The 25,958-nt window shown below is 34.2% G+C and overlaps 1 protein-coding gene across 3 annotated transcripts; it reads right to left on the minus strand.

Moving 5' to 3' along the window:
* Window positions 1–465: 465 nt before the first annotated feature.
* LOC141626767 (uncharacterized) lies at window positions 466–25,016 on the minus strand. 3 transcript variants are annotated; one of them, XR_012536349.1, is made up of 17 exons: window positions 24,780–25,016; window positions 23,617–23,744; window positions 23,419–23,504; window positions 23,176–23,330; window positions 22,347–22,411; window positions 22,025–22,222; window positions 21,886–21,940; window positions 21,157–21,396; window positions 20,739–20,872; window positions 19,236–19,428; window positions 19,020–19,079; window positions 18,666–18,908; window positions 18,208–18,466; window positions 17,919–18,124; window positions 17,584–17,634; window positions 15,835–16,254; window positions 466–799 (listed from the first exon to the last, which is right to left on the minus strand). XR_012536349.1 is itself a non-coding variant. In XM_074440421.1 (16 exons), the coding sequence occupies exons 2-16, from the start codon at window positions 23,685–23,687 to the stop codon at window positions 15,964–15,966; spliced, it is 2,295 nt and encodes a 764-aa protein (XP_074296522.1). In that variant the 5' UTR covers window positions 23,688–23,744; window positions 24,780–24,938; the 3' UTR covers window positions 15,689–15,963. The 3 variants fall into 3 exon arrangements, 2 of the variants coding, with proteins under 2 accessions (XP_074296522.1, XP_074296521.1); XM_074440421.1 differs by lacking the exon at window positions 466–799 and having other exon boundaries at window positions 15,689–16,254; window positions 21,886–21,928; window positions 24,780–24,938; XM_074440420.1 differs by lacking the exon at window positions 466–799 and having other exon boundaries at window positions 15,689–16,254; window positions 24,780–24,857.
* Between the last annotated feature and the right edge of the window lie 942 nt (window positions 25,017–25,958).

A 25,958-nucleotide genomic window follows, 5' to 3' on the forward strand; every position in this document is an offset into this window, starting at 1 on the left:
GGTGGCATTATCTCATGTGGCTTGTCGACCTCGTTTACTTTTGACTTTTGTGTTTCGTCTGCATCCAATTCCAACCCACTACGAGTCCACTCGTCCAGGACCTACTAACAAGTAATCAGATACTGACTATAAACAACATTGTTAAAAATCGGGATTTTGATAACCATGATTATAACAATTGACATCCTCCACGAGTAACATCGATTTTTTGTCAGAAAGTATCCATCCTCGATGCTTACCCCTCTCTTTCTCCTCTATTACATTCTCTTTTACTTAAACTATAAAGAAAACAGCAAACAATACAAATAATGACAAATCTATTGAGAAATCAAACAACGATGAATCAAGCGATAACAAGCCATGCAACGGCAAATCCATTTTAGTCTCTCTACCTTTAATACTTGAGTTCAAATAACAAGAAAATCAGCAATATAACACAAAATATGTTGGGAGATATTAGAGCTCATCATAAAAACTAAAGAAATGTAAGAAGATAATTCTAAAGCGGTTCAAAACAGATCTATAAACACAATTTTATCAATCTTATATTATACGAGTAAGTCAAAAATACAAATTAAGGATGACTTTACAGACTTCAAAAATACAGAGTACATTGTATAATTCACAAACCGACCTACGAGTCTAGGACCCCATGCATACACCCTTGAATGAAAATATTACGCCAACATTTTCTTCTGTATACTCATTCTTTCTACATCTCCAACGCTTCTATAACACCCAATTCTTCTTTCTATAACACCCAATTCTTCTTTCATTTAGGAAATCCACCACAAACAGCCTACAATGAGATACATGTATACAACTATTACTTTATTTTTATACCCCGTATGTAAATAATAATCTTTAACAAACATGTACCTTAACAGATATACACATAAATACATGTCAATTATCTTAACACGTAGAAACCATAATCACAACTCACAAGGGGTTTATAACTTTATATTCATACTATTCATACATATCTGTCAACTAGCTTAACATCTATACGCCTAAATAGTAAATATATGTCAACAAGCTTAACACGTAGAAACCCAATATCAGTCCTAACGACAATAAAATATTTAAGTTTTATCTGAAGACTCAACTCAGACTCTCATATGTTTCCACTTTATTTCTCAAAAACTTATCAAAACACTATACAAAATTATGTGGTATCCACTTTCCTTGCAAATTATTGTTCAGGGGTCTTAACATGGATCTGATCTTGGAAACCCAAGACTCCATCTGAGACCTTTGCTATATTAACAATCAATCAATATCTATCTATATTAATAAAGGAAGCTTTTTTCGAGCGATTACAGAGAGTCCAAATTTTCTAGACTACTTTACATATTAAAAATATTTTTTGATAAAATTTTATGAGAATACCATCAATATTTATCTAAAGTTGGAATCCTAAGTCAAATCAATAACAATTTGTGTTAGTATATAAACAACTATCCACCTCCTTAATATTCCAACTTTCACTTTTTTTATTTGTAATTTGTAATTGTTACCTGCGCTTCTAATGATGAAATTTAGTTTCTTATTATATAGAATTTAGCTCTTTAACATACTTTTTACGTATTTCTTATTTGACAGTAATATATTTTGTATGTTAGATATTAACACTTCGTATATTTATTTGCTATGGCAGTGGTTCGAAGAAGAAAAACCGTGAATATACGACTTCGACACGAGGCAAGTGACTTCGATATTTGTAAATCCTACTTTTACTAACATCCATCTATTTATTTGTAGGGAGCTTTGCTTGAGATGATTGACTTTGTGTCCATACTATTTTGTTAGCTGCATGGTTATGTATAGATACCAAGTAAATTAGGATACTCCGTATTAATTGGTTGCTTTCTTGAAGGGTTAAGGTTAGTGTACATGTTGAGAATAGCCATTGTGATATGAATCCTTATATATAACTTAATACGGGGTATAATATAAAGATTGTTAAACATCACTTGCCATGACACAATGTATACTCTTGATTTTATTTTACTTTTTATATTTGGATTTTATTGTTTAAATTCGAGAACAATCTGAATTATATGATCGTCTCTTATTTACGCTTAGTTTTAAGTATCTCTCTATTCGAAAATCCATTAATCAAGAATCCATGCATGCTTGATGCTTCTACCTTAGATCTCACAAACTAATGTTATTCGTATTTCGTAGCATTTCGATAAATTCACAAAGCAGATGTTTTTTGCAGCTGCGTAATAATTTTACGTTGTTTTTATTGCAATTATTATTTTATTATTTTTTACTCATGTAGAATAACTATTCAAGATATATTTGCCAAAGATTAGGAATATATATGAATATAAATTTTACAAAGTTTATCTAAGGAGAAAGAAAGGAACCTTAAGCTAAGCCTTCCAAAGACCGCAAATTTTGGTCGGGTGTCTAAGACCCCGTTCTTCTTTTCTACCGCCTTGAATAAAGACACTTCAACGATTCTCTCATAAATAGTAGGGCTTGGCATTCTAACTACATTACACGTAATTGTAAATTAGAGTATCAGTGATAGATAGTAGGGAAATTCTGGAGTAATAGTTATATCTTACCCCTCCTTATCTTTGTAATTAGAGAGTCAACCTTTAGCGACCTATTTTGATTATTAACGTATTAATATAATTAGTGGAAAGATAATATAAAATAAAATGAGATTATTAACGTATTAATATAATTAGTTAAAAGATAATATAAAATAAGATTTGAATCTTAATTGGAGTAGAATACCTCAATTCTTCATCGTGACTAATATTTGAGCTCTCCTCTCTATATATGTGTGATTATATTACATCTTGCATATTACTATTCCCTAATCGAAATGTTCCTCTTCTCTTACTCCCTATGTATTAGGTCATTTGTTGTTCAATTCCATTTTGAGATGTCTCGGTCAATTATTGTTGTCCTTTCTATTTTAAGGGTGAACTTGATGAGTAATTTGATCATTCACACACAGTTTGGTTCGGGATATTTTTACTTTGTTCGTCTTTTCAAGTGAGACATGATTATATTTCACTAATCACAATACCCGTTAATTTAATATATAATGAAGGTTAACAATAAATTGTGCTACGAAGATCATATACATAAACTTACCTTATTAGTCAGACTATTATCATAAAATGATTAAGGGTAAAGATAAACGTGTATTGTATCAATCAAAGATATTTCACTATTTTATGACAGTTTGAACTATTGTTCAAAAAACACAAACGGTTGAGACTATTTAATCTTGACATGCATCAAATCATACTATTTAATCTTCACAAATTCTCATTGATGGCAGCCATATTTGGTCTTCAGCTGAAGACGGGCCAAATGTCGCCATTTTAACTACAAAATGTTACCATTTTAATGACAAACTATTATAGCTTTAAAAATTATTTACCTTAAAATGGTTACATTTTCATCTTAAATGGGTGACATTTTGCCCGTCTTCAGCTGAAGACCAAATATGTCTGCCATCAGCAAGACTTGCTGTTTAATCTTGACAATGGGGCTCTTTAATCTCTCCTATAAGCTATTTGTAGGATAAACAACATAGGATCTGCAGAAGAATAAGGACTTTATCATGGAGGAGGGTCGGTGAGATAGAGCATGGTATTGGGATTCAAATATTGATGGGTTGAGGGGAGCATTAGAGAGTTTCCTAGGATTATGGATGAGTAAGCCATTATTCCAATTGATAAATTAATGTAACTATGATAAAATCAAAGGCCAAACAGGGATTATTGCATGTATCATTTATTCTTTTGTAAGACCGTTTTCATAAAATTATTTACAAACTTCTTCCCAAGAATTTGTATATACCTACCATATAAAACTAGAACACGAGACAGATCTAATGTATTTAGAGTTTTTAGACGAAGAAAAGATATCTTAATGCACATTAATTACGTTGATTAAGTAAAATATGAACTTAAAAAAGTCATATTACAATAATGACGTTATTATAACGTGTGATAAACAATTTAATTTCTCATCACGTTTTATCGTAATTTTAAACCGTCACTTTCATTAATATAGAACAATATCAAACTAATATAGAAAACTTTTCAGAATTTATAATCCATAATGAAATATATAAAAAAATTATATTTAATTTGTTGTTGTAAAGATCTTCACTTAAGATTTGTATTGTTCGAGTAGAAGTGTTTACCAAACAATTCTTAACAAATTAAGATCAATTATCTACACAGAATTCGAATGAATTAAGCTACATACATTTTGTTGTTATAGTAACAACTAACAAGTCATTCTCAAAGTTAGATCTAATAAATACGGAGTAACATTTTTAATATAATTAAAAATTGTTGGGGTACAGAGTACGGAAGCGAATAAATTCAACCAAAGATTAAGAGAAATAATAAAAGACAATAAAATAACACCAAGATTTTTAGGTGGAAAAACCCTCTTTGAAATAGAGGTAAAAAACCACCGGCGAGAGAGCCAAGTATTTCACTATAATGATGTGGGAGTACAAGGATAATTTCCTCAAAGACTATTGAAATAGCCAAGGTAATAAACTCTCAAGAGGTGTTAAATATTAACACCCAAAATGATTATGGAGAGTAGTAATAAAGGAGGAAGAGAAGAATGTATTATGTTGTAGTTTTGTTGTGTGATTATTTTGCGGAGGATTGAGCATGTATTTATAGTGTATTAAAAATAAATGAGCAAATGCGTTTGTAGCAATTCCATCAATTGTCTTCATTTGCGTTACTTCACCATATGTTACACATACTCTTCATTACTCCATCAAATGCATATTTTAGCATCCGTTGCATAAGTTTTCCTTAACTCCAAACTTCAATTGCATGAAGTTAACATAAAACATCACAATCTCACATTAACTCTCTAGGAGTGAATTAAAGGTGAGGCATATAACTCCAACAATCTCCACCTTGACTCGCCTTCCCACTGAAATAATCTCTCTCGCCAATGAATCCTTTTTAAGTGTGAATAATACCAGCTAAGTATAAGCAATGATCAAACTTAGCTGTTGTGAGTGGTTTGGTTAACATATCTGCAGGATTCTCAGTTGTATGAACCTTTTCAACGGTTAAATTTCCTACATCAACAATATCTCGGATAAAATGGTGCTTGATATCAATGTGCTTGGTTTTTGAGTGATGCTTGCTATTTCTGGTCAAGTGGACTGCACTTTGACTATCACAAAATACTACAAGAATATCTTGTTTTAAACCAAGCTCGCTCACCAAACCTCGAAGCCATATCGCCTCTTTCATACCTTCAGTTGCAGCAATATATTCTGCTTCAGTTGTTGATAAAGCCGCAATGGCTTGTAATGAAGAATACCAACTAATAGCAGAGCCAGAAAGTGTAAATATATAGGATGAGAGTGACCTTCTTCGATCTAAATCACCACCGTAGTCAGCATCAACATAACCAACTACACCTCCGGGATCAGCTCTTTGCTTATCAAATACCAAACCAATATCAGAAGAACCCTTCAGATAGCGAAGAATCCATTTAACGGCTTCCCAATGTTCTTTGCCTGGATTGTGCATAAATCTGCTAACCACACTAACAAAGATAAGCCGATCGGGCCGAGTGCACACCATGGCATACATAAGACTCCCAACGGCATTTGAATATGGGACATGTGACATTCGTCTTTTGTCATGATCCGTCCGTGGACACTTCGATGACAATTTAAAATGAGCGGCAAGAGGAGTATTGACGGGTTTACTATCTTGCATATTGAACCGTCGAGCATTTTCGTAATATATCTCTTTCGTGATAGTATTAATTTTCGCTTTCGACGATCCCTGTTAATCTCCATACCAAGAATCTTCTTTCTTAGGACCTAAGTCCTTCATATCAAATTCATCGCTCATTTGGGCCTTTAGCTTGCTAACAAGTGACTTATCTTTTGCAAAGCAATTAGCATGTCGTCGACATAAAGCAATAAGTATATAAACGACCCGTCGATGTCTTCGAAAATAAACACAATTATCATAATGCTCCTTGAGTAGCCATGTCCAACCATAAAAGAATCAAACCTTTTATACCATTGTCTCGGAGACTGTTTCAAACCATAAAGAGATCTTTTTAGACGACAAACATAGTCCTCTTTCTCGGGAACTATGAAACCCTCTGGTTGATGGATATAAATTTCTTCTTCGAGATTACCGTGAAGAAATGCAGTTTTCACATCTAATCGCTCTAACTCCAAATCATGCAAAGCAACTAGAGCAAGTAATACACGAATTGAGGTGTGACGAACAACAGGAGAAAATACCTCATTGAAATCAATGCCTTCATGTTGATTAAATCCTCGCACAACGAATCTTGCTTTATATCTTGCACTTTCAACACCAGGGATGCCTTCTTTTCTCTTAAATATCCACTTACAACTAATAGCTCTCTTACCCGCAGTAACTTCACCGATCCCAAGTTTCATTCTTGTGAAGACTCTCAATTTCTTCTTGCATCGCTGCAACCCATTTTGAAGAATCTGCATCGGAAATAGCCTCAGAATAATTTCTAGGTTCATTGCAGTCATTCATCTCTTGTGCAGCGGCCAAAGCATAAGCAATATTTGCGCTTTGGTCAGTATATTTTGGATTCAATTTTCTTGGCCTCTGTTCAGGAAGATTTTGAGCCAAGGACCATGGATCTGGTAAACCTCGTCTTTGTGGTTGGCGTGGTTGTTGTGGACTTCTTTGTTCAACGATCTCGGTTTGTTCGTTGGAATTTGGCAGAGTAGAGGAAGTAGAGACATCCTCCTCTGACTTTGAGACTTTGACATCAAACTCCACCTTCTCTCTAGTATTCTCTTGATCATCTGTACCAGGATAAAAAGAAACAACTTCTTTTCCAGAAGATAACATAGCATTTTCATTAAAAGTTACATTTCTGCTATGAAAGGTTTTCCGAGACTCGGGGTCATATAAACGATAACCTTTAACCCCTAAGCCATAACTCAAGAAAATGCACTTTTTAGCACGAGGCTCCAATTTTCCCTCGTTCACATGAGAATATGCAGAGCAACCAAATATTTTAAGATTAGAATAATCAACGTGGTTACTCGACCAAACTTCTTCCGGAATGTTGCAATCAAGAGACCTATTTGGGGAGCGGTTTATCAAGTAACATGTCAGACGCCGTCTTGACCCAAAAGTCTTTTTCCAAGCGAGAATGAGAGAGCATACAACGAACTCTCTCCATAATAGTTCTGTTCATACGTTCTGCTACTCCATTTTGTTGTGGAGTCCCTGGAATGGTACGATGTCCTGCAACACCTTCCTTCTGGAAGAAAATGTTGAATTCATTTGAACAGTAACTCAAGACCATTGTCAGTTCTTAATCTTTTTACTTTCTTTCCAGTCTGGTTTTCGATCAAAGTTTTCCACTCTTTGAATGTGGGAAACGCCTCATTCTTGTATTTGAGAAAATAGACCCAGAGTTTTCTGGAAAAATCATCAATAATGGTCATCATATAATGACAACCTCCTTTTGAAGGAACTTTTGAAGGACCCCAAAGATCAGAATGGATATAATCCAAAGTACCCTTGGTTCTATGAATACCCTTTGAAAAGCTAACTTTTTTCTGCTTGCCAAAAATGCAATGTTCGCAGAAATCAACCTTGCTTAGGTACAATGCTTTCCGAGTAATCCTTTCTTGTTAAGGAAATGTATTCCTTTTTCACTCATGTGGCCCAATCTCATATGCCACAATTTGGTGTCATTGCTAGATGAGACAAGCCATGCATGCACAATAAAAGAGAACCCCGCAGTACATACAAGCTACCGAGATCGATTTGCCTTCATTAATACAAGAGCACCTTTGGACACTTTTAAAACTCCACCTTGACTTTGAATACTTACACCCAAGTGATTCTAGGGTGCCTAAGGAAATGAGATTCCGCTTCAAGTCGAGGACATGTCGACACTAGTCAAGGTTCTAGTAACACCATCATGTGTTTTAATTTTTATTGTACCTTCACCAACAACTTTGCATTGTGCATCGTTGCCCATCAAAACAAGACCACCATTAATTGATTTATAAGTAGTAAACCAATCTTTATTAGGAGTCATGTGGAAAGTACAATGAGTCAAGTATCCACTCATTTCTAGACCTTTGTTCTATATCGAAAGACAACTAAAACATCCCCATCGACTCGGACTCAACAACACTAGCTTGAGCATGGTGTTCGGGTTGTTTACCTTTACCCTTATCATCTCTTTCTTGCTTTTTTTTGATTAGTACACTCGGAGATTTCATGTCCTTTTTTCTTGCAATATCGGCAAAATTTGGATTTTTTACCTCTTGATTTTGACCTGGCCTTACTCTTACTACTACTACCTCTTTCAAATGTTCTCCCTCTAACAACCAAACCTTCACCCGATTGTTCGTAATTAATTTAAAGTATCAAATTTTTCTTTTGATAGGAGGTGAGACTTGACATCTTCAAAGGATAATGTAATATTATTACCGTATAACATAATTTCTTTAAAGTGTTTAAATGAGGGTGGTAATGAGACAATGAGTAGGATGACTTTATCTTCATCATCGATTTTAACATCAAGGTTCTCCAAATCTATTATGATAGAATTAAACTCATCTAAGTGTGTTTTTACGGGAGTACCTTCTGACATGCGGAGAGTGAATAAACGTTCCTTGAGTCGAAGCTTATTTGCTAGACTCTTGGTCATGTATAGAGATTCCAATTTAGTCCACATGCTAGCAGCGGACGTCTCTTTAATGACCTCACGTAAAACTTCACGTGATAAACAAAGTTGAATCACGGACAACGCCTTCTCATCCATTTCATCCCATTGTTCATCTGTCATAGTGGATGGTTTCTTCGACTTACCATCTAAAGCTTTCTTTAAACCATTTTGTATAAGAACAGCTCGCATTTGAACTCTCCAAATGGCGAAACTAATTTTACCGTCAAATTTCTCTATGTCAAATTTTGTCGGCATTATGGAAAAATCTCAGTTGAAAATAATATGGCTCTGATGCCAATTTGTTGGGGTACAGAGTACGGAAGCGAATAAATTCAACCAAAGATTAAGAGAAATAATAAAAGACAATAAAATAACACCAAGATTTTTAGGTGGAAAAACCCTCTTTGAAATAGAGGTAAAAAACCACCGGCGAGAGAGCCAAGTATTTCACTATAATGATGTGGGAGTACAAGGATAATTTCCTCAAAGACTATTGAAATAGCCAAGGTAATAAACTCTCAAGAGGTGTTAAATATTAACACCCAAAATGATTATGGAGAGTAGTAATAAAGGAGGAAGAGAAGAATGTATTATGTTGTAGTTTTGTTGTGTGATTATTTTGCGGAGGATTGAGCATGTATTTATAGTGTATTAAAAATAAATGAGCAAATGCGTTTGTAGCAATTCCATCAATTGTCTTCATTTGCGTTACTTCACCATATGTTACACATACTCTTCATTACTCCATCAAATGCATATTTTAGCATCCGTTGCATAAGTTTTCCTTAACTCCAAACTTCAATTGCATGAAGTTAACATAAAACATCACAATCTCACATTAACTCTCTAGGAGTGAATTAAAGGTGAGGCATATAACTCCAACAAAAAATATTACATAAAACTCTATCAATAGGCCCCCCGTGCATCGCACGGGCATTAAATCTAGTATATAACTAAAGGAGGCTTTTTTTTTCTAATTATACTATCAGTATTAGAATTAGGAGATAATTAAATATTTACAATTTTTCTATTATAATTAGGAATATAATTTTCTATTAGAAATGAGAATTAATTAATTATTTTAGAATTTTCCTATTAGAAATAGGAAATAAATTAACAATTTATTAAGGCTTTTTTTCCTAATTATACTATTAGAATAAGGAGATATTAATTATTTAAAATTTTTGCTATTATATTTAGGAATATGATTTATTAGAAATGAGAATTAATTAATTATTTTACAATTTATATTAGAAACATGAAATAAATTTATTAATATTAAAAAATTATTCAGTAGTATTTGGTTACTTTTTATTAAATTAGAAGGAAAAAAAACCTTTGATATATTTATAATATCCAATTTTATAACAACTTCCGATTAAAAAAATGAGGTATTATGAGGCTAAAAGGCCTTAGGCCAAACTGGGTTGTGATAAATGTGCATGCATAATATGTACTACATGGAATTTACTCATGTAAAGAGTAAAATGAACGCTGAAATATGCCTCTACGTCTTTTGTTATTGCTAATGTCATATTTAATTATACATAATACAAAATTTATTTTTCAAATGTCATATGTATTTCTCCTACTAATTTTAAAGTTATTTCCCTCACAATACACTTCAACTTCTATTGATAATTTATTATTATATTATTTACATTCATTTGTCATTATATAAAAGTATATTAATCAAAATTTAAATAAGATATTCACAAATAATTGATAAGTACAAAGTTTGATATCTATTTTTCAAGGAGTATTAAAAGATAAAGAAAGTTCCTGCTAATTTGCGAATCGAAATATCATATTATAACAAATGAGTAAATGTTTTGAAAAACTTTATTGTGCGATTGTTTTACAATTTAAAGTAAAAATGGTACCGCGAGTAATAAAATAGATTTGAATGAGGCTTGAAGGTAAATTAGATACACTTATTATAGAAATATGTATAAGGTTAAGATTCAATTCAAGCAACGATCAACATTAAAAAAAAGTCATGAAAAACACATAAAAGGGTAAGAGTAGTCTTTCCCTAACATAGTGAAGACTGTCTCTCTCATGCTTTTCTTCTGACAAATTTACATGCATAAAAAACGGTACTATTCAATTATATGGAGCAAACTAATTATTGTTGATGCTATAACTTTTTTTTTTTGTAAATTGAGCGCATCATTACTATAATTTAAAGAGAGATACGAATTGGGGAAGAGTGAGACATATTCGTCATGCATAATACGATGCTTTAACCACCTTTAGCAAAAATATAAAAATAAATGAAAAAATTTCAACCTAAAAGGGGGTCACGTACTTGCCAACTCTTCTATAGTTCTCTATCGCATTAATATTCTCATGAAGTTTATGACCTTTATTTCATATTAATAAAAAAATGATTATACTGCTTCGTACAATTTGTGATTTATAACTTTTAGCTAACTTATTTGAACTTGCATAAATTTATATTCCCTCCTATTCACTATATTCTTCCCCTTTCCTTTTTGCACAAGGAATAAGAAACTAATTTTGGACCACACAAAACATACTACCCCACATGTAATTTAATTTGGACCACACAAATCAACCCAAAAAAAGAAATAGGGAAGAAAACCCGAATAATCCGAATAAGGAAATAGGGAAGAAAATGGTGAATAAGAGGGAGTATATTTTAAGTGAAGAATATTAATTATAAATATGATAAAGATAAAGTTTGATCTTTAATTTCCTCAGAGATAAAAAAAACTCAATTTTTATTTTCTTATAATATACTAATTAAAGGTCATAATGTAAAACATGAAATTACACCACAATCTACTATTTCAATATGTCGATGATCAACACTCAAAATAACACATTTGTTATTTAAATAGTGTAAAAACTCTCAAAATGCTAAAAAAAATGTTCAATCTGTCGTTATCAAACAAAACCTAAGTATCTGCATTTATTTTGTCATGTTCAACTTAATCTTTATGGGATGTAAAAATGATGAAGTTCAGATAGTAGCGGTTAGTTTTTTGTTAGTTAGATGGATTTTTCAAGAGAGAGATGAAAGCTTTGCATTTTAGACCGTTTTATGTGTGAACCGAAGGGATTAAGTAGTGGGCTAAAGGTTGTTTTGAGTGGGAATGAGATTGATTGCGATGAGTTGGTTGACTAAAGTTTTTCCTTACTAGATCTAGAAAGGAGATAATAAATATGAGATAATAAAATTTGAAGAAAAAAGGACAATAAAAATGAGATGGAGGTAGTAAGATTTATTTATGCAAAATGAAATAAATAGCAAAGTTCGTGTATATATATAATATTCAAACTTATTCAGTTTACAAACATAGTACCCAAACACTTTGTTTGAGTATCTCGAATGGAGGTGGGAGAGGAGACGAGAAAAAGACTAGGAAGGGAGAGAGAGAAAGAGAGAGAGAGAGAGAGAGAGAGGGAGAGAGAGAGAGAGAGGGGGGGAAGAAGGAGAAATAAATTGTCTTCGATAAGTGGAGACGGGGATCCATATCATCTAGAGTAAAGATTGGTGTTTCATGGAGGTGAATGTGATTTATGACTTCTTAGATGTAAAACGTGACAAAAAGGTAGTGATAGTGGTAATGGATTGGAGGTTGTTTCAAGTAGTAAGAACTAATCACACTGGCTGATGTTTTATTTTGCGGGTAAATTAGTGGGGTGGAGGAGGGTGCATTTGTGCAGGGTGATGAGTTTAACGAGGATAGTGATAATAAATAATGTTATTTATCAGCAAAATATCGCTTGAATTAAAACATATAGGTAACATGAATAATAACAAGAAACCTCAAAACATCATACTGATAAACTTAATCTTGACCCCATCAATCCAAATTAAAGTAAGATCTTAATTCTAACAACATTGTCGAGAGCAAGGATTAGTTTTCATTGGATTGTAGATTTTTCTAGAAGTAGGGGTTTAGTTTTTCACTTGGTTTGATAAATTTAAGAGAAGTTTCGAAGACAAGGATCGATCTTTCAAGGGATGAGATTGTTTTAGATCATGTGTGTGAATAAGGAAGAAAAATAAGGGTCTGCGTGAAAGATTTTGTTTCAAATGAGAAGATGGGGGTGCAAGACTATTGTTATAGGGGGTGTCATAAGCTGCCCCAACCATGTAGTATTGCGTTGGAATTTGGTTCACATTCAAAGGTACGTCTATAGTTTGACCGGGAGATATAACATTTAACTACCTGTAAATGTTTTTACGTAACTACCATTTGACCCAACAATGATTAAATTATGATTGTTTTTCTAAAGAAGGAGATTTGTTGCATCATTGAGTTGATTATGCAAAGTAGATATTATTGTTTTGCTTGACCAATTGAAAAACAAACAGGTATTAATGAACAAAATCTAAAAACTCTGAGTCTCAAGTATCATATATATAAACTTCATATTGGTTTTATTTTCCTAAAAAAACAACATTGTCGAGAGCAATGGTTAGTTTCCATTGGATGGTGGATTTTTCTAAAAGTAGGGTTTAGTTTTTCACTTGGTTGGATAAATTTGAGAAAAGTTTTGGAGACAAGGATCGATCTTTCAAGGGATGAGATTGTTTTAGATCATGTGTGTGAATAGGGAAGAAAAATAGGGGTCTGCGCTGCGTGAAAGATTTTGTTTCAAATGAGAAGATGGGGGCCAAGACTATTGCTATAGACAGGGGGTGGGGGAGGGTTCATAAGCAGCTCTACCATGTAGTATTGTGTCGGAATTTGGTTCACATTCAAACGTACTTCTATAGTTTGACCGGGAGATATAACATTCTAATTACCTCTAAATCTTTTTACATAATTATAATTTATCCAACAATGATTAAATTATGATTGTTATTCGAAAGAAAGAGATTTGTTTCATCATTGAGTTGATTATGCAGAGTAGATATTATTGTTTTCCTTGACCAATTGAAAAACAAACAGGTATTAATGAACAAATTCTAAAAACTATTAGTCCAAGTATCATATATATAAACTTCATATTGGTGTTATTTTTCTAAAAAAACACTCTTTTATTCTTAAGTCAATATTATGTTAACGGGAATAATTTGTTGGTCATGCGGCATATATAAAGTCTTAGACATGAACGATGTACTATATGTCTATATTCCATTTTATTGTGAAATTTATATTCACACATTATTTTAATATCCGTGCAACGCACGGGCAAGAAAACTAGTATACTTTATTCCAAGACTACATCCAAGACTTGCTTGGGTCATGCGACCCATATTCTGTATGAGAATGAAGTTAGCCTCAAGGCCTCGAGTTCAAGTCTCATCAGCTACAAAACTTCCCCTCGTAACACCTTTACACCCAAAAAAAAATATCTATACACAGAAAAGATGTGTACCAAATTTAGTTCATCACTCTTCTTAATCAACTATAATACTCCTGCTATTCAGTTTGTTCTTACCTCAGCATAATTTTAGCTAATAAGTACTTCGTAGCAAACTGACGTAATTAGTTTTGTCGCAAACATTACCAAATTTTCCTCGCATATTTTAAAACCGTCTAAGCAAATGGAACACAGAAAATACCAGATTCCCCGAATGAAAAAAATTAATCTAGTCTAGTTAAAACGAAACTTGCTGACCAAGATAAAGGCAAAGTAACCCACATTCATGGTAGCCGAGCTAAGCCTCTAAAGAGTATAATCAAATGCCATGCAACAAAAGAAGTCCTTAGGTACGTAAAATTTTGCTATAAAAACAACACATCTGACTCAGAATTCATGCAATACCACCACTAATCAAAGCATGGAATCTATCATAAAGTCATCTTTCCGCCTAAAGCTCCTTGTAAAACACAGACAACAGGCATAAGAAAAGCTAGTTAACGACATGATGACATAACATAACAAAGTATAACAGACTTTAATTTAAGCTTTCAACTTTTTATAATTAGGATTAGATTAGATTACGTAAAGTTCATACATTGCCTTAATCCTATATCTCTATATATAGCCATCGTCAACCATGACAGCTAGTATCCAGGTAACAACTCGATAATCCTACAAAAAACATCTTAATTATCTTCCGATTGTAGCTATAAGATTGTATAATGGCAGATCTACAAATTGTCCCAGCTTGCAAGACTGTGGAACCTCAGTATGTGGAGTTGAAGGTTCCTTTGTATTCTTATGGATGTGAGAGGAAAGTGAAGAAGACCTTGAGTAATCTAAGAGGTATTTTATCTTAATAACTCCCTATTAGTGGCATAGTGACCTTTTACGGTTTGCCAGTGTTTTTACCATATGATTTCCCAAGTTCCCGGCCATCTTGTCTTCTAAACAACAGTCTTTTCCAGAATTTTATTTGTAGTTATTGATAAGCATTTTGATGCGACACTAACTATATATGGTCCATGATATAACAGGGATATACTCAGTTAATGTGGATTACGCACAACAGAAGGTAACAGTGTGGGGAATATGCAACAAGAATGGCGTGCTTTCAACCATCAAGAACAAGAGAAAGGATGCTCGGTTTGGAATCCTGAAGACAACTTAAAGCTGGAGAAAACGGAAGAAGACTACCTTAGTTTGGTCAAAAGTAGTAGTAGTAGTCGTAGTAATGCCATTCTAACCAAGGCTAAGTCCTTCAGCGTCAGAGCATTAAGAAAAGTTTTCACCAGATCTAACTCCTTCTAAAACTATCAATGTCGCTTTATTTTTCATTCGGTAAGCCCTGAATGTGGAGGAGGTAATGTGGGACGTCAAACATGGGGGTGATAGACATTAAACCCATGACGCCCAGGTTTCTGTGCATGTATAATGTGAGAGATCGGATGAAATAATAATTGGATGCAAAAATCAAGTCTATTCCTCACAAATCGTCCGACCAGTGTTTATGTTATCTCCAGTGATTGCACCGTGCAATGACTGAATGATACAGAGGGAAAAATGTGCCTCGTTTTCCAGATACAGAACTGAATAGAAGCAGAATGAAATACTCAGAAACCATATTGATTATCTATGTGAATTCATCAACTGTGTTCAATCCTCTAAGCTCTAATTAAAGCAATATCCTGTCTATAAACCTAAATGCAAATCTGATTAATGGAAAGAGAGAAAAAACAGATTAGGAAACTAGCTAACCTGAAACGTGATACATGTGTCCGGATGTATTCTCATGCTCAAGAGGAACATTCCTCCGTCTCAAATTAATTCAACAGCAGCCTGACAATATGGAGTTCTAATCTTCTGCTAGAAACTCTTTCAAAATCATTACTGGAAAAATTCTGGAAATGACCACATTATGAGTTTGGCAAAAATATCAGTCTCCAGAAACTCAATATGGGCAGCTCGCCCTATGAATGTATCCAAATTCTTGCCATGAGAAGACATGTTAAAATTAACATCACAACGCATGAAAACCCGGTGGTCGATAGAAGGAGACCTTATCTGGTCTAAACAATTGTTCAACATCTCCACGAATATCTCCCCCTTTTTTGAGAAGTCGGTTGAAGATCCAGGGCACAATTCAATTCTTGCTGAATGATAGGGTACATAACCATCCTGACAAGACTACTAGTTAATGGCAATGACATGGTACATTACAGTCCTGGAAAGACTGCTAGTTATGAGACTAATACATCAGAAAGGAATCAAAGGATGCTTAAAAATTAAGACAAACACATTTCGCGTTTTTGGTGACTAAAAACATATTTTCTGAAACCCAATACTGAGTAGCATATTATAAATGCTGAATTTGCTCAACAAATTAGGCTACATACTCAAAGATAATGCAAAATGAAACAAAATTGGAGACGAAGTCAAATTTAATAAAAGGATGGGAGATGTTTGGCTTGGATGATGTACATCCACACACCATCTTAAGAACGTAGTCTGTACAATGTAACTATCCATGAGAAGGGTAACTCATTAAGGGGTTTACGTATACTTTTAGGAGAGAATAGAATTCTGACTATCAAGGCAAATCATACGAGAGTTATCCAATGCCTCAAGGAACCTCATTGTATGCTGAAAAATACTCCCATCTCCCAATTTAACTATCTTCCTCCACTCAGTTGGCGAGGCTTGGCAATTATAGACAAAGCACGTAACCCTTCTTGCTACAAAATTTGCATCAGCCAAGAACTACTACATGGTATAAGAAGCACAAACAGTATGGAACACTTTTACCTACATGCATGTCACTTGCACTTATCAACTCAATCAAATTTGTTCATTGTGTATGCCATTCCACCACAAAAGAAAGGTTCAAACATCTTTGATCACATCTCCCATTTGTTGGGGTTCTGTGAGATGGTGGCCCAAAGTTTAAAAGGGTTTACAAATTTTCTCAGACCCAGCATTCGCCGAATGAGTCGCACGTAACGTGTATCCCTATCACATAATCGTATGGTTGAATCGATGTAATTGATATTATTTTGTTGGATTATTATGATCCAAAATATTCCATAATACTAGTCAAATGTTGTTAGTTAATGGCTAGAGTGATTCCTAATAAATAGCATTAGAATTAGTGGAATAATTGGTCAAGCAAGTGATGTGAAATGTGGGATAACTCGTACCTCCTACTTAGGCTAGTTTGTTATTGTAAGCCTATATAAAAGCCAACTGTTTATGTAATTAATTGAGCAAGTTTATCCCGATGACTTCTCCTTTTTCTCTCAATTACATTCCCCCTTAGAAATTCTACATATTATGTACCAGTATTTACACACACACAGGATTTGTATAACGCTGAGGACTGAAAGAGTGAAAAGACACCAGTCCCAAAAAAACTACAGACTTGCAGCCTAACGCGCAGAGCAGACATTCAAAGAGTGAAAAGACACCACCTTCCAACAAATATTAAATCGGAGAAATAAGAGTAAACACCTGGGGCGAAGACAGCAGAATAATATTCCTGAAACTCTCCAATGTCTTTTGCTGGAACAGGAGAGGAAAAACCGTCAAATTAAACAAGAATCTTTTTTTAGCTAAACTCGAAAACTGGGTTATTTAAACTAAACTGTAAGGTAAACTTCAGTGATCCAAAACAAGATCCGGAATGATTAACAATGCAAAATGGCAGGCAATGAAAACTAAGCAAGGCCATAAAAAAGTTTCTTTTTTAATAGCCAGTTTACTCCTTTCAAGAGCAACTGTCAACAAGTTTATTTTCAGACTTTCTTTTGGGTACCCTATCTTGTAAAGATTAAGAGAAACTATACCTGACAAAGCTTGAATATGAAGGTGTTTCGCAGTTCCGACTCATCAGTTAAAGTAAGCTGATTAATGCATTGTGTGTTTTTGAGTTTCCTCAAAAGCCATAGCCCAGAATTAAACAGAGGGTTCGAACTGTAAAGATATCCTAAATGAGGACCAGATACAGAGACATAGGTGTGCAGGAATCTGAGGTATGGCTCCATAATGCTATCTGGAAAACTAAAACTGATCATTAGGATTTTACAGTACGCGTCTGAAGATGAAAACTCATGAAATCAACATAGAAGTTTATACCAGCCAATGATGTTCTTATAATCACATTTCCAATTGAATGCCCAACAAAACTAAGCTTAATAGTTCTCAAGCCTCCAGATCTCAAAAATTTCTCCATTTTCTTCTTAACGAACGACACAACTTCCTTTGCTAACCGGTGTCCCATTTCTCTGAAGTCACCAAATGTTTTATCCTCGTTTGCTTCGGACATCAGAAACTCAACCTTTGGATCTATTAAAAGCCACTGGTTACGAACAAGTCGGAGATCCAAATGATGTCCCTGCACGTCCATGAATCAATCGTATGCAAACAGAACACTGAATTTGTTTGTACTAACAATTAATGGGAACATCAAGAGCATAGAGTTTGCAAAATTAATACCAAACATCTACTACCAGCCATACAAAATCAACTGCAATCCTTCCTCCCAAAAGAGAAGACCAAAAGGAAAGATGATTCATTCCGTTCTAAGAACATACCTGAAACCCGTGCACAAAGACAACAATCTTCAAAACACGGGATTGCTGGTCAGTACCAGACATCTTGCTAGTTGTTTTGAAATCGGTGATGACTTTAGATGAGGCCTTCTGATCAGCATGACAAAAGTATGAATTGCCACTGTAAGAACGCTTTGGCGCATTAATAACCCGCTCTACAATGAGAACAGGAACATGCAAAGGATCGCCAAACATCTGTAAGTCTTCAATTGAACGACTGTTGATCTGAAATCCAATGTAAATTATTAACTCCAGTTTGTTTCAAGCATTGCAACCTTAAGTACATTTTTTTGCTTTAGAAAAAGACTTTTCCAGAGGCAGTAAGGAGGCACTCACCATCATTTGCGCAATACTTCGACGATGTTGCTCAGCACGAGCAGCTGCAGCTTGAGGGGGCTGCAAAGAACAATGAAATGGTGTTATCTACTACATAGGAAACTATACAGCACAGATAGAAACAGAGGCTGGATAATGTAATGAAGAAAAGAAGCATTTCATGCAATGAGACAATTCAAAAATTGAAAACGCTCATCTGGGTTCTGAGTTACTTACATCATCAATGATCTTCCTTAATACTGACACTTTCCCCCGCAACCCACCATGGTGCAAAATGTCATCACCTTTCCTACTGATGTAATGGTGAGGCATATCAACTTTAGAATGCACCATCCATATCGACCATTCTGTTTTTCTATCTTTGGCCCATGACTCCCGCAAATACTCGGTAATTTTGGTTTTATTAGCCCTGGAATCAAATAGTAAAAATTAATGAGGGAAACAATAAAAAAATAAATTAAATTAGTGTATCTTACAAGATATACATCTAGCACAGTTGCATAATACTCGAGATGTCTTCAACGTAATTTAGAAGCAAAACCCATAGTTAACGAGAACAGTCTGCTTTAAAATGCATTAACAGTTCTATATATTATCTTTCTCATTTGATATATAATGTTGGCTTGCTAAATGAATCATTTACAAATTACAAAGTACCCTTGATGGACTGAATTACTCAAGTATAGAAAGGAGCACTCATACATCATATAAGGCATACAATAACCTGAAAATCGTCCCCCAGAAAAGTTATAATTGCCTTTCACAGTTCGGTTGTCTGACCTGACACCATAACTTCCTAGCAAGCTAATACAGAGGAATTAGATTTTTAAATGGTTCGGCACTTTGGCATCTTCATTACAGAGTCAGTGATGGCTCATCCTATCAGTAAGGCATAGCGCAAAAGTTTTTCATTCTTTCTATTTTATTTTATTTTTATACTTTACACCCCCACGTCTAGCTAAGTCGAAATATATTTGCATATCCTGGAGCTTTTGGTGCCCTTTCCATCTTCAATTAGAGTAGTAGTACCCTAAATGGAGTAGTGGAATAATGATCAACTAAAAGAGGCTGTAAATGTCAGATGCTTCTAACAGAAAATGATGATTATTTAGAAAATATGGTTATGACTTGTGAGACATCTTCTCCATTTCAATTTTGTTTATATTGCCACTTACATAAGATTGTTTTTTCAAGTGAAGAAAGAATCAGTGGAGATCAGGTATGTTACTGTGTGTTAATGTGGAGTCCCTGTAGCACATGGACTTTGTCTCAGGAAACGAGGGGTAAATCTGTTCCTCTACATGCCTAGAGGCTAGAACTCACCAAGAAAAAGGAAACACTAACAATCCAATGGGACCTAGGAAGTATAAATTACTTAGTAGCGGAGAACTGGCCCCAAACTTTCAACTTTGTAAGGAAATAGGGCAAAAACATGCTCTCTGTAAGTGCTGGGTAAGACATAATTAGAGCAAAAGGGGGAATTTGCAAACTATACTTCACAACTATAAGGGAAACATATCACAACAAAGCAAAACTTTCTCTCAGACAACAAATCTTGATTGCCAAGTTAACAAAGCCATCAAGACAAAGATAAGGTATGTGAAAGAAAAATGGAAGTCGTTAACTATTAACAAAGAGATGCTGTTTAGAAAAGTTGTCTAAACTCTAACGGAAACAAAAGTAAAGCCCTATCTTTTAAACAAAGATAACGGAACAAACCTGTGAAACTTCAGAAACACAGTCCAAAGAAAATGAATTTGATCCCCAATTATGTGTGCAGACCAAAGTAAATTATCCTTAGATAAGGACATCAGCACGCCATTACTCCGAAAGTCCAGAAATATTTTTGCCTTCTGTTTAACATTGTAAAATCACTTACAGACTTAGGCGTAAAAACTAATCAGTAAGCATAATGAATCCTAATTTCTTAATTGACTAGGTGCAGGACTAATACTTTAATAAATTCACACTAAAAGATTGCCATTATAAGATTCAGTCAAAAACTTTGCCATTTATAAGATTCAGTCAGAAACTTCAAAGGAAGTCCAGTCAATAAGAAAAAAACACATATCATTTTGCTATTGATTCCAAGTTTCCAATTATTTGGGACATAGGATTAGATAGGTAGAAGGAGAACCTCATTACTATTATGGAATTCAGTCAACTTTGGTCTTTGACCTTTACTTGTGGTCGAAGACACATTGGCTGGAAATAGGGAACCAAACAACTTGGAGTCATCCAGCTGAGAAATGAAATCAGTGAGGTCAATACTTTGATCGATTGCTCTACTGAGCTTTTGTGCCTCTTCCAAGAGAATGTCCCGCGCCGCTAACAATGCTTTAACAAGCAAAACCTCTTTTTCCACTTTATCTGAACCCTAACCAGTAGAATTAAAACCGTAGTTACAAAGCCAAATCAAGCAATATTAATACCATATGGAATCCAGAAGATGCACATTATCAGAATTTTCAACAGAGCCAACAGTAAGCAGATCACACGACAAATGCTCAATAAAAATAGGCCAAATCCATCATAAGCAGGTATTAAACAAGATCAGTCTGATACCCACAAACAGTTCTAAATTCTAACTCGTGTGCAACAAGAGCATTTATTGCCAATCTGTAGACCTCGTAATAAACTAAAGGGTGGCGAAGAAGCATTTGTCACGCATCAAAATATTTTTTCAATACGATGCGCACACCCTTAAAGAAACCAACAGAAAACGCCCAATATGTGTGTGGCTGTGTGCCTCATTTTAGGGGGGAAAGAAAAGAGAAGAATTAGACCAAAGTATGTGGCATAATAGAATTTACTGTTAGACTTAGATACTTAGATTATGAGTGGAAAAATAAAGAAGAAAATATACCTTATTGGATTTGCCAACAAATCTTCCGTCGACATCTTCACCTCTGCAAGATATGCTTTAGAAAATCAATCCGCCATTTAGAGCCAGGTGCAGCTGATTGTCCGAGAAAAGATGGAAACAGTCGAAAATAGAAACAGACCTGGGTACCTTCTTTGAGATATTTTGTGCAACTGACTTCAGGATGCTAATATGTATACTTGCATCTACAAGCACAGAATGGAAGGCGTCAAAAAGTATAGGGCAATAAGAATGTATTCCCAGAAGAGCTTTTGGTGGTACACGGAATTCGTGAATAGCCGCAGCAGGAGAAGTGCTTAAGAAAGCTTGCAATCCAGGCCTGCTCATGACATGTGACACATTAATCATCCAGAATTTGGAAGGTACAACGCACAAAAGAGCTCCTAGAATATTATGTAATTATCAGGACATATATGTAGAGAAAAGAATTTCTGCCAACTTACCCTTGCTCTGATAAAGAAGCATACAGGAGTTCAAATTTGATGATAACACCAGACGTGGAGGGAACCTACACAAATGAAAAAAAAAAAAAAAAAAAAAAAAAAAAAAAAAAAAGACATAACTAGAAGCAAATTTAAATATGCAATAATTTCTGAATCTTCTGAAAAACACCATCACAAAAATGAAATATACAGGGAGGCAACAAAATACAGTATACCTTAAAATAAAAAAATATGTTTTCATGTATTCTAATCATCTTGTGGCATCCATGAATCTAAGCTATCATCACAAAATAACATTTTTGCAGTTTTATCATTTTAAAATTTTAATACCATCTAACTTTAGATCATGCAATTTTCTGACAAGATACTTCTGTGCAGCACCATTTGAATGATATCCCCCAGAGACCAAGTCATTGTCCATGTGGAAGAGAAGGAACTCTGAAACTATGCTTATATTCTCATTTTATATTTGCAAACAAAAGTGACCGGCATCCTAACTCTTGGGCAGGCCGCAGCATTGCCACACGCTTCATCGATTCCTATATAAGATTATTTTAAGAGTAGGAGGCTGCCTAAACACAACTTTGTATGTTTAATAAAATGGGATTTATTGGACGACGCCCACTTCCCAATAAGCATACGCTGGATCATCACTTCAGTTAATAGCAAAACGCAGCCAATTATTTCAAAGTCACAGAAGAAAATACAGTTGCATTAATTTGATAAGGCATCATCTATACAGTAACATCTTTAGCCAACCGACTTAATGGGCATTAACAGAAGAGCACTAAAAAACATGTACAAATCTATCTTAAATATCTTAAGGTACCTCATGGTTGGAAAGGGATACGTTAAAAGCAATCATGACAGATAATGGAACATCCTGCCTTGCATATCTGATCTTAAAGGGTTGAGTTGCAAAACTGTTGTCTACATCGTTAATCCTCCAAAATCCATAACCATCAGAAGAACCTGAATTAGGAGCTGCAGCACACCACAGAGTACCATAGTGATCACTTATCAACTGCATATTAACACTGACAGAAAGAAAAAGTCATATTGAGAAAACTACCTTCATATTGTACAACTTTTGATGGGATCCCAACAATGAGGTCGTCTCCATCTTCCCAGTTCATAGTAATTTTAATTTGGTACCACCTATACCACAGAAATGCACGCTCAAATTACTACCAGTGCATATTATTTTCAACAGAACCAATATACAAGTTAATACACCATGCAAGAAAGTACAGTAGAAGGAGAAGCTAACCCTTGCTGGAAAAGATCAAGATTGTGAAACCGGTGAATGTAAACAGCAATCTCATGGTACGTATCCAACATAGCCAGATTAAATATTCTAAGCTCCGCATTGGCCAATCTCTTGAAGGTTAAGTTTCTCTGAGTAAAATCAAACGACCATTTGAGATGACAAAGCATAACCTATTTCCAAGAGACCATTTACACTCACTTGCATCCTCCTTTCCAAAACCAACTGCCTTAATAACCATTTTTAAAAACAGACAAGCGTGAATTGAATAATGCACATTTAGAACAATAGCTTATCCCGTTTGAGGTATAGCAATCAACACAGCCAGTTCAACGAAAAATGGGAAACTGCCTAGAGCTTATTACAAAAACACTGGGATGTACTCTTATGGCCATGGTTAGAAGTATTGGGGGATACATTGAAGGATTTTTGTCGATAATTGGCTGTTATAGCCGATATCTGACGCGTATGGATGGTTTTGACCTGTAAGGCCAATCTTAGCCCAATATATCACCCACAAAACCAATAGAACTGATTTACCAATAAATAACCATCGCACCGTTATCCATGCCACCTTGTTATGGTACAGTAATGATCGATTCTCGACCTTTACTCTTGTGTCTTAATTAAGCAGCTGAGTATTCGCAAGTCCGGAATCCAATATCCTCATCATGTTCATGAAATTACATAAATTGGATTGATTTAAGATAGCCATGCATCTCGTAGAGCTAGTTTTGCTTAAAACCGTCTTAAGCTTACTATATACTCGTAGTCATTATATATGGCTCTCATTAAATAATACTCGCAGCATGGAAAAAGAAGCGTCTTATCTTAAGACGGTTTCAAATAAACATAGCACACCGCACACAATGTCGAAACGATCAACGTCACAGATACACCAAAGTAGCAAAATTGCACTCTACAAATTATAGAAAACAAAAAAAAATGATCACAAAGGTGTAAAATGTGAGACGAAAGAGTGCGTAGATTAATTTCACTTGTTCATCGATCTCCTCAAAGCCGAAAGTGCAGAAAAAATCGCCGCTAAATAACAACAAAACCTAATCACGGGACATGATAAATTGCTAAGGCGAAAAAAAACATAGAAAAAAAAGAAGATGATGATCAAAGCTTGAAAACAAAAGAAACGAAATATGCAGTGTTACATTGTTGTGCCGTCGGAAATTAGATCCGTCGGCAAAAATCGACGGCGAATTGTGACAATCCTCAAGCGTCGGAATGTTTTGTTGTCCTCAGCTCTATGGAGTTGTCGAGAGCTTTGGGAGGCGCGGCCAGGATTTTTTCTTCACTTTGTTGTGTCACCCAAGTTTTCTTTGGTGTCAGTTTGATTAATTTGGGAATTGGAATGTAAATTAATTTTTTTTTTTTTGATACATGGAATCAATCAATCAATCGATACATATATATATATATATATATATAGAGTCAAGTTCAAATGAGTCCAGCTAAAAAACTAAGTCTCTAAGTCCTATTCTAAGCCATTAGATCTTATAAGATTGATGGTCTAGATTTAAAGCAAAATCACACTCACCTACTAGTAATTAATGCTAAATTAATTTCTTTTTTTCATACATTCAATTCCCAATTCATCCATTAATTACATTCTCTCTCACATTAACTCATTTTATTATACCATTTTCAATTCAAATATAAAAATAATGGTTTTAAGATCTGAAATTTTATTCCCGCGTAAAATAGAAGCGGTTTCTTAAAAAGTTTCGTAAATCTTCATTCGGACTCCGATTAAGGCGAAACAAAAGCCTAACTTTATTATTTTTTCGAGCCCGTCGCAATGGTAGTATTTTAGTATACCATTGCTCTTTCGAAAATTTCATTAATGCTCGATAAATTGGAAGTTACACCATATTCGCTTGAAGTTACGAAATAACCGCTTGAAGTTACACCCAATTTACACTATATCTACTTGAAGTTAATTAATTAATTTGCATTTACATTATATCTACTTGAAGTTAATTAATTAATTTGCTCATATTCTTGAATTTACACATTATCAATTGAAGTTATTATATTTATTTAAAGTTGCACTATATTAGATTAAAGTTAATCCATATTTACTTAAAATAACATTATATTGATTAAATTACAACATATCTACTTGAAATTATACCATCTTTACTTGAATTTACACCATATTAGATTAAAGTTACATCATATCTAATTCAAGTTAAACAATATTTGATTAAAGTTACAACATATCTACTTAAAATTACACTATTTTTTTATTAAAGTTACACCATATTTACTTAAAGTTACACTATTTCTAATTAAAGTTACATCATATATGATTAAAGTTGCACTATTTC

Source organism: Silene latifolia, chromosome Y, assembly GCF_048544455.1.
Source record: "Silene latifolia isolate original U9 population chromosome Y, ASM4854445v1, whole genome shotgun sequence".
Lineage (NCBI taxonomy): Eukaryota > Viridiplantae > Streptophyta > Magnoliopsida > Caryophyllales > Caryophyllaceae > Silene > Silene latifolia.

Bases quoted from the DNA above. Each gene is read 5' to 3' on its own strand.
- LOC141626767 (XM_074440420.1), bottom strand. From the start codon at position 23,687: ATGTTGGATACGTACCATGAGATTGCTGTTTACATTCACCGGTTTCAC. The intron at 23,331-23,418 runs GTAGTTTTCTCA...GGTGTGCTGCAG, and splicing joins AAAAGTTGTACAATATGAAG to CTCCTAATTCAGGTTCTTCT. The intron at 18,909-19,019 runs GTGAGTGCCTCC...ATTGGATTTCAG, and splicing joins GAAGTATTGCGCAAATGATG to ATCAACAGTCGTTCAATTGA.